Source organism: Diadema antillarum, unplaced genomic scaffold (assembly GCF_040938485.1).
Source record: "Diadema antillarum isolate AM-2024a unplaced genomic scaffold, OU_Dant_1.0 seq00001105_RagTag, whole genome shotgun sequence".
Lineage (NCBI taxonomy): Eukaryota > Metazoa > Echinodermata > Echinoidea > Diadematoida > Diadematidae > Diadema > Diadema antillarum.
The window spans coordinates 367,906-378,338 of record NW_027271921.1 but is presented as its reverse complement, the minus strand read 5'-3'; the positions used below and the strand labels follow the sequence as shown (position 1 = coordinate 378,338).

The 10,433-nt window shown below is 41.9% G+C and overlaps 1 protein-coding gene across 1 annotated transcript in view; it reads right to left on the bottom strand.

The window, feature by feature from the left end:
* Positions 1–824: 824 nt before the first annotated feature.
* Positions 825–10,433, bottom strand: part of LOC139743756 (GATA-binding factor 2-like) — an 85,297-nt gene continuing 75,688 nt past the window's right edge. The window contains exon 7 of the mRNA XM_071654211.1: positions 825–1,376. Within this exon, the coding sequence (XP_071510312.1) occupies positions 999–1,376 (378 nt within the window). The 3' untranslated portion in view covers positions 825–998. The remainder of the gene's footprint in view (positions 1,377–10,433) is intronic.

Sequence of the window (10,433 nt, the reverse complement as noted above, 5' to 3'; positions counted from 1 at the left end):
TGATGATCTCTCACAGTGTGAAAGCTAGAAAATCTGACACATGTCATCCACAACGACAAAAACAGGCGTCTCGCTGAGATCCTCTATCTCAAAGACTTTTTTTCTTTTCCATATTCGAGACAAATAAACTCTGATTGTAATTCATTTGGCAACTCTTCTGAGTTTCTAACAGGAATGGATAAATCAAAGCGTACACTGAGCAAATCTTCACATATAAGTGCGTGTATTGGTCTATTGTTACCTATGTGCACTCTTTCGTTGTAGGCCTAGTTGGTTACGAAATTGATCGTATTTGACCAACGAAAATATATCCATACATGACATGCTTACCCAAACAATGCGTTTTAAACTAAGATTCAGAATACAACGGCAGTGACGGCTGGCTGATTAAGGGTCATTGCTTAACTTAAGGCTTCCTCGCAAAGAACCGTACATTGAAACAAAACCGAATTCAACTCAGAAAGCATCATTATCCTTATCAGTTACTGACGACGGAAATATCTGCGTCTCCTCATAAGACAACATATCCTCACATGCTTTACAACCGAAGACATATCTCTGGACTTTGGCAAGCAAAGAGAGCACGGGATCAATTATCCAATACCGATTCCAGAATGAATACATTCAATCACTTAACGCTACAGCTACAAATACTCATTTCACACATTCTGTACAGTCTATCTACACAAAGCGGCGATTTTCATGGCGGCGGCTCCCTTCTGTTTTTTTGAAGTCGATGATGTTGATGATGATGGCGCTGATCGTGGCAACAATATCACGCGAACTCTTGCCTTTGTCGCATCCTTTTCACATTGTGATACATCACCGGGAGGGATATGTGCCGCGTATGTTTGTTCATCTATACTCATTGTCAGTATAAATAGGAATGAGAAGGCATGGTTGAGCCTTCGTCCACAATGCCACAGGCAAAGTCTGACAGAAATGTCTTCTCGAAGTCCAGGTTAGCAGCGCCCTCAACGTTTGATCTACAATGACACTCACGCCAGGGCCCCTACCATATTTGTCGCCGGAGAGGATAGCGATAAACTGCAGGGCACGGGCACGTGTGTCGGCGTGCCCGGATAGAGCGGATTGCAGATACTGGAGGTCGGGTAGGGGACTGTTGGCGCGTGCGTGGCGTACGCAGACGTGGCTGTCATTCCATAGTCCATGGCCGCGCCACTGTGGTGGTGTGGGTAGTGCGAGGCGCCGAACGCCTGATCGCTGAACGTAGCGAATTTATGCATGTCCTCAGGGGAGAGCGCCCGCAGTCCGTCCACGCCGATCAGCTTTCCTTTGTTCTTCTTCGACTTGGATGATAACTTCCGGTTTCGGGTCTGGATTCCCTCCTTCTTCATGGTGAGTGGGCGATTGACCTGCAGAGGGAAAAGGTCAAACAGACTCTTCCTGTTATTGTCACATGTCACGAAACACGCTCTCTTCAAACATAAACAGTTATCACTTGCCCCCCAGATCTCGTTATTTTCGCCCTCTGCTAGAAAAAGAGAAATTTACATCATCTGACTTGACGTTATCTCTCGCGCACACCAACCAGACATATATACACAGTTCAGTTTTCAGTTTCAGTCTTCCCTCTGTACCATCATTCAAGCACACACAACAGACGTCAATGTGACAGCTATTACTTTATATATTGAACACTCATGCATCATCAAATCCTTGCTGAATACAAAACAAAACAGACTGCGTCACATATTTCCCGATTACTCGTCAAATGTTGTGCTGACCATATTCAAAGGAAAGTTCACAATATATTTTCATCTTTAAGTTCACTACCTCTGTGGTTCAGTTGTTCGCATTGGCCTCCCAAGGGATTTCGCAGTTCAATTAAGACCAAGAGATTACAGGGAGATACCCAGATTTATGCGTACAGGATGTGTGAAAGAACGATCACAAAAAATCACAGTATGGTAATTTAAACGGACGAATGATAACATGCTCCATGTGAATGAGCAACACGTGGTCATGGTGGGGTACAACTTTCTTGTTGTGGGCGATGCCGGTCTGAAAAGGGTACCATCATGTATCCTTTGCCGACCCCTAAATGTCAGTATATATTTTTCCCCGACTCAATTGTAGGAGTCCTAGACTTTTCTTAGTGTCTTCATATCCAAGTTAGCAAAGATTGGGATCTCGCTCGCATTTGTGAACTGAGTACGCAACACTATAACAGTCAAGTTTGTTCTTTAAACAGACTATAGGCTGGCATATTCTACAATAATTGTACCTAGCGTTAAATCGGCTAAACATCAAGGCAGTTGTTTCTTGAAGATCGCCGTTTAGTATACGTTAGGTGTATGGTAACATTTTGCAATGCATTCATTGTTTACTGATTGAAACAGGACTACCGCGAAAAACAAATTCAGTCTGAAGTCAGGTGACGACAATCTGGTTCCCGTGTTCACCCCTCTGCGATCGTGACCCATTTCCTGATTATACCTATTATGTTCGTGCTGGATAGATCCTCCTAGGGCAAGACTATTCTGTTAAAGCTTTCATTGCACAACATGCGTACTTCGAAGTTACTTTGCGACCGAAATTGTTTGGCGTTCCAAACGGGGAAAATGAATTGAAAGTCCTTCTCCCTTCGTTTTCAAAGACGGGTGATCAGAAAAAAATTGTGCACACCCTCGGGGAGATTTTTCCCCTCAACACCAAATATGGTCATCACGGCTCGCGAGCAAGGTGGTTGTTGAAATGTTGAAACAGCCAGTCAGGAATAGCTGTACACACAGGTCCTTGCCGGCGGGACCTCATAATCATAAATCATATGTCGCTTGCTCTCTCTCTCTCTCTCTCTCAGCCCGGCTTCGACGAGATACGAAGAGCAGCCGCAGAGAGCTTCATCCCAACGACCCGAGGTCGTGACCCATAATCACAAAGCGAAGCTATCGAGCCGTTTCGCCATATTAACTCTCGTTTTTTAACTCCCCTCCCCCCACCCACCAAAAATGAGAGAAAATAGTGTGTAGAATCAGAGAATATCGTGTTGTTTCATGATTCTGAACTGCGATGTTGACACAGACGGTATCCCCAAAGCATAAATAAATATGTGGTCGACAGCATGTGGCCCGATTGAACCATTTCTGTTTTTTGTGCCCTTTCTAAAAGTTTGTTTGCTTTCATTATCGCATATGTTCAGGCGATATACCCGTTAGGTCCTATACAGTAAATGCGATGAGATAATGAAATACTATAATGTCGCATATGCCTTGAGTACTGGATATGTCTTATTAGGTTACAAACAGTTACTTAAGATTCATGGTTCGAAGTGATTGGTAATGACTTAAACTCCAAAGTTCTTGAAACAAGTCTTCTATCCATCATCTTATACATCAAATTTAAAACAGAAGTGGAGAAGAGTTTCAGAAAGAATCTGCGACGATGTTTCTCTTTGCTCTTCCGTAGTATCGATTTTAATCCTCATACGCCAGTCCCCGCCCCTCCCCGGCTTACCCCTGCCTGCCCCCCTTTCCCCCCTCCCCCTTATCCCTGGAAGTGAAACTGGGGCGTGGAAGATTGTTTCACCTGAAGCCCCCATTAATTGTATTCCAAATTGTGTCGCGCGCCACGTGCTCTGCCTGCGCGTGTTGTCTGACCTTCTGACACCGCGCCTCTCCACAAACCGCGAGAAGAGTATAGGGGGAGAGAAAAAAAAAAGCCTCACACTTCCGCCTTCTTACACGCTGGTACACTCACTGTGCTGTGGAATAGCGAAACGACAAAACTTGGAATCCAATGTTAACCTGGCTAAATCTGTCCCCTAATGCCCAACTTCCGCGAACCAGCAATCTTGTTCGACTCCTGACAAAACTTGGCGATAATGAGGTTAAATAACTGCTTCACAGAGAAACCACACAAACAGTTTGAGATGAAAGAAAAAAAAAATACGAGGGAAATAATACGGCGCTACTTGCCCACGAGCAATGTCGAAATGTCATTTAATAGCGCACAGGAAGTATGCTACTAGTAGTGTACGAATTAGCACTCTGGAGCACATACTGTATTACTACCATATTATAGGGTACCTACAACTGAATACAGTGTAACTTATTGCAGTGAAAACACGGTAACCCTGAACAATGGCATTCATTTCCTTTGCCATTTTACGTAAACGGTCATTAGACACGTTTCCTGACTTTTGTAATTCGTTTACGAATAAAAATGGTATATTTGGAGCTAGGTGATGAGCGTGAAGTTACCGTACAATCGATGAAAAATTGATGAGGGATAGAATTAAGCACTTTTTCTAACTTTCTTCCGCTGTCACGTGATCAATACGCCTGGTTGTAAATTTGATACCTGTGACGTCATAATCATTATGACAAAGTAGGGGCATAACCACGTTCGAGTCGTGCACTGGATTATGTGAAACATTCATGTCATGTTATCTCGGCTGATCGAGTACCCATGATACCGCTGAACCGAGATGGTTTTATTCCATGGCCTCTGAGGACGTTTGCTGCACTCTGTGCATGAAATCAGCACAACCTTGGCTGACAACTGCTGTGGTACTCACCTCAATTTTCTAAATTTCTTCTCCCCCCCCCCCCCCTCCCTTCTCTCTCTCTCTCTCTCTCTCAGTCTCTCTCTTTACTTGTCTCAGTATGCTAACAAATGCTGACTAGGTTAAGGTACAAACAAACAAACAAAGGAGGCTGTTTGGCACGGTTAGATTTTCGGCGCTTCCTGAAAAGGGAAGAGAATGGGATACATGGTCGTAAATGTAGCCTGTTATGGGGTATTTATTAGGTAGCTACCTTTAAAGCCCTGAACTTGCACTCGTCCAGATATCCTGGTAACTTTTATCTTTTCATCTTTCTCTCTCTCTTTCTCTTTCTTTTTCCTTCTCTCTCTTTCTCTCTTCCTTTCTCTCTATGTCCTCTTCCGATCTTAAACTGTGAGTCGTCTGTGAATACCCTACCTGTTATTGGAAGTAGGCCTATACATTGTATGAGGTCGTGCAAAGGTTATTTTAAGTTGACATAAGAATTAGATAATATATAAATATTACGACTTTAACTTTTCCTTTCTTGATGATTTTGACTGGCACGTGGAGCGCGTAAAAATCAAACATCAAACTGGAAGTGGATTAGATGTTTAATGACCTTGAAGAAATCGGTCAAACTCAAGCAATTAGAATGGTAGAAATCTGATTAAAAAGATTTAAGAAGATTTACATGTAGCCATAGAACAGAGACAACCGACATTGGTCACATGTCCACGCTTATACAGAACAGATGAGAGAAGTATAAAGGTCACTCTTTCGTACAGATATGTTAACATTTACAAATCTATATTATTACTATTTTATGTTAAAATTTAATGAAATATATACCACCAAGCTTATTTCGTTGTACCCTTGTGATTACAGCAAGCTTGAACACGGAGTAGAATATCAATTTTCTTTTCACAGATTATGCCCAAGTTAGACGTTGAAGGAGTGTCCAGCAACACTGGCAAATTTCGACTTCATTGCGAACTGAATATCCTTATGACACATTATGATTATGATGATTTTCATTATAATATCATAATCGTTATTCTATATCATATTTTACTTTATAAGTATGATTATCAGTATTGATATAATCACATATATTTGTATTGGCATCAATATCGTAAGTACTAATGTTTATCATTATTACTTCACGTATTGTCGTTGGCAGGGAGATGGGAACAGTGAGTAAAAGGGACCAGGGGCTTCGGCATACTTGAGTCGACTGGTGTTGGAGGAAGATGTGGCTGAGAGATCGAAAGTGAGAGTTTTGCAATATTTCGTCAACTTCATTTGCGCCTCTCCAAGCACCAGACAGGATACACAACGCGGGGGGGGGGGGGTCTGATACACTTTCATTCTTTCGTTTACGAGAGACAACTCAGAAGAATAAAGAATAATTAAAACGATAAATTACTGTTGGATTCTATCATTACTACAAACAATGATGACTGACTCGACATAACGAATTTTGAAAAATTTGAAAAGATCTTACGACAACAACAAACCGTCGCTTGTATTATCTATTATTCTGACGGCATTTTATACTTTTAGTTGACGATATAGATGCATGATGGAATTGTGATATGTATGAACTCCTGGTACAAGCTTCATCGTACTTAACAAAAGTTTTCCTCTGTACATGAGAATATTGCGATACATTACTCTCCTGAATAATGAGGGGAGTCATGAAAAAAACTGTTGCATTTGAAAAACAACAACAACAACAACAACAACAGCCCGAGAACTTGGCCACGTGTTATATCAACATGAGGGGTTCAGCAGTGACTGGCGTCTTGGTTGCCGGACCAAGCCACCGATTTGGGTGCCTGTGCTGTAGGACGTACTGATGTAGATACAACCAGCATTCAGTGACATTCAAATACTCTTAAATTATTTCTTGCTAATTAACTGTCTGAATTCGCCACACTTAATTATCATTTTTTTGGTCTTATTCTTCATGACTTTATCAATATAACTTTGACTTTGTAATGCATACACTTTTACCTCTAACCTTACCATCTCAAATCCCCCTAGAGAGAGAGAGGAGGGGGGGGGAGAAAAAGTCTCACGCACGACTGAAGTCATGTTTCGAGGACATAATCAATGAGTTTCACAACTTGAATTCGTGCTCGTCTTCTGTTTTCCTCTTACCGCTGCAATATGATCTTTTTCCACTCCTATTCTCCTTCATCTCTCTTACTCTTTTTTTTTCCCTCTCCATCGTTTATACACCCTCCCTTCTCTCACTTTCTTCCTTCCTTTCCCATATTTTGCCTGTATGCTACCCTATCCCTCCAGCGTGCAGTTCATGATTCTACGTCATTTCTTCTGGTGACGTGAACCGCCCGGTTTGATAAGCTTCGACTTATCGGCGTCCGATCTAACTTAACTTTCAGTTAGCTCACAGGTAGCAGGAACATCAACAAGACCCAAGAACCCTGGGCTATAAGGAGGGACTTCTATCAAGCAAAAAATATGACGAAGGGACCGGTGTTCTGGCACGCGCGATTTTCCCAGATACGATCTACGCTGATCTAATTTTAGAGCCTCATCCCCTCCATGAAGAAGTAAGATTCTGTACATCGCAGAGCATTTTACGTGCCTTCTCTTTTTCTTCTTTCGTTCTTTGTTCCTAACTTGAGCTTTGACTGATATATCAAGCTGGGCCGCACGAGGCTTGCGAAATAGCGTCTCTCAAATAACAAAATTAACTTAGTGGGGGAGCTTTGCTTTGTTTAGCTTTGTTTTCTGTTTCGTGATAATTTAGTCCGAAAACTGAAGATCGTTACGAATTTCCATCGAGTCCCCCATGGGACTAGCGCCCGCTCAGTTTAGCTTATCCTTCTCCAGGAACCCGGCTTCCCATAACGGAAGTCGATAACTTGACTAGAGGATGTTTGATGTGGGGAGATAAGAGATCGGTAGGAAAACCCCTCGGTCGTTGTGCGCCACTGGGGGCAGCCCACCGCGTGCGCGCTGACGTCATCGAAGTGTCGACAGGGGATTGGACCATGATGCCCACAAGACAGGTGGGGACTGTGGCAAAACTCTCCGCATTTCAAATTCGCCAGAGTCCGGTTGTCTCCCCTTTAAATTAAAACAGCGTGTAGCAGCAGCGTGTTTTCAGTAGCCGTGTCACTGTCTCAGATGATACTGGAACTTTGAGTTGAAGAGGAAGGAAAATGCACGCTTGGCTGGTTTGAGAGAAAAAGTACCCATCATTCGAGTAATTCAAGAGATTTTTATCTTCGTCAAATACTTCCTCGGTAATTGCAGCTCACCTCACCGCGGGGAAATCCCAAACACCTCCATGGACCCGTGTAACACGGTGATGAAAGAAGCAAGTTTCCACTCACCCGAAATCATCAACACTTTACACTCTGACATTATCCTTAATTAAAGTGCAAGTGCTCTGACAAAATGAAAGCGAAACGGAACGCCAGACATAATTTATACGGAGAACTCAGTGAACCATAGCAAGATTTTAACTTCCTGGCTACTTCATCCGGTACAATATGCGGTATATAACACATGCAATGTGGTACATCCAGCTTGCTTCATTTTCACATGCTATTCTTCAATAAAGATCTGTGCGAAACTTAGTTGATTTCAGACAATATCACCATGTCAATTTACATCCTTAAAGCTTTTAAAAGTTAAAGGGATCATATAGTTTTGGTTAAGACCTAACTTCAGGTTTCTAACAATTTTGGGTGAGATAATGAGAAATCTCTCACAAAATATGAAAGAGCATGTAATTCCAAGAGGAATTCAATGTTTATTTAATGAAAATTGATTTTGAAATGGCTGAGATACCCAATACGGAGCAATCCTAATAAAAGGTGGGACCCACCTTTTATTACGATCGCTTTGTTTTACTTTGTTTTTCGATATCTCAGCCATTCAAAAACCGATTTTCATCGAATAAACTTTGAATTCCTCTTGGAATGGTATGCTTTGTATTATTTCACACGTGGTTTCTTGATATCTCACAAAAAGTTAAAAGCCAAATCCACATCTCCACCAATACTATACCACCCCTTTAATGTCTCCGTACTGAAGCATGTGAACATTCGATTATATCAAAATGTATGTGTACATTATAGTTATTTGTTTATATATATGTTTATATATATATATATATATATATACTTCAGAAATATGCAGGTATGGTTTGATATTGTGTTTGGATCTATTTGACGTGGCCACTAAAGAGTGAACTAACCCGCTTCGAGGGACTCGTGTTGCCAGGGAATTTGAACCAGGGACCTTACGGTCAAGGTGCCTTGGTCCTAACGAGCAAAAATATCACATTGTTTCTTCCTGCGGCCATTTTTTATTTGTATTAAATCTGAAATACAGCACTGGTTTGACAATTCCGAATGTACAACAAAGTTGGATCCTATGCAAGGTTATAAGGCTATAAAGTTATATAATGTTGATGTAGCAATACACTTGCCATGAAAGAGTGCAGCTTGGAAATATCAATGGTTATATTGTTATGCTTAGGGAGATCTAAATCCGTGGTCGTGGTTTAAATATTGCAGGTACACTATTGGCAGACAGGGAGAAAGGAGAGCAATCACCACTGCACCCGAATGAAATAACGATTTTGGTCCTTCACTGAGGTATAAAATCTCATCAACATTATGTTTCCCCCTATTTGTAATACTTTGATTGTAAGAGTGCTTTTATCGTTAAAGCCAAGTACAGGCCAGTTCATTCAAACTGTCCCCAAGAAGTTTTTTTTTTAAATCTTTTTATTTCATTTATTTCAGCGCGGCACATGATTCGGCCAACACGTGCATCACGAAGTTCTTCCTCATGTCCGTGCATCACGAAGTAAAATGACATACTGTATTACAAGTATGATATACCAAATGTATCCAAGGTCAGGGACCCATTAATGCCTACTTTTCGAGTCGCGTCTTCCTTAGTACATGTATTGTACTTCTCATATTTTGGGAAACATAAAATTCCCATACAAAAGAATGTTTCACAGGGTTTCAAGTCAGGGTTGTAGCAGGGAGGTAGCATGGTGCTACATGGTTGTAGCCTGCAAGAAGACATGTTCTTCATGTGGGAAGCTTCGGGAATCCGAATAGGTCAAACTTAGCCTCGCTGCAAGCCGGTTCGTCCGACTTTCGCTTCAGTTGCCTTAGGCTCTTCCACCTCCCTGCTTCTCCTAACTAAAGCGCTGTTTCAAGCTTTCCGTCACCATGTTTCACGAAGTACGTTAAGCTTTCCGTTGCCATGGCAATCAGAGTATGCCACGTGTGCTTTATGACTGCCTTTCTAGAGTAAAAACGTATCAGGTGAACGAATGAAAGTCTGGAAAATAGCCTACTGTCACCATGAGAACACTTCCCGACGCGAAATTCGAGGAGCCAGTTTTGGGAGCGCGAGTATGGAATGATATTACAGATTATGGGAGATTTGAAGGTTAGCTTCCACATAGAGAACGCGATTTTGATATACATCTAGCACACTCATCGACCAAACATGAAGTTGCGAGAAGTTTTTACACAAACGCTGCCATGAATTCATGATCATCCAAGAGTTGATAATACACATCTCGTTTGTGTTATTGCCATTTTTTTTCTTCATTTGTCAGAAACATACGAGCCACGCGCCAAAATGTCAGTAATAATCCAGGCGCTAATGGACTTAAGTAACAAACAAATACATGTACACGCCTCTCCACATTTTCCTCCCTCTTGCCACCCCTCCCCCCCCCAAAAAAAAAAACCAAACACACACACACACACAAACACACTGAGACAACACACAACGCGTTCTCTTTTACTTCTGTCATCGGTGTTCGGAGCGAGTCGGTTAATTGAGTTGATTAAGAGTGGCGCCGTAAAGCGCGAGTCCTCGGATACACGCTGAGGGACGGACTTATCGACTT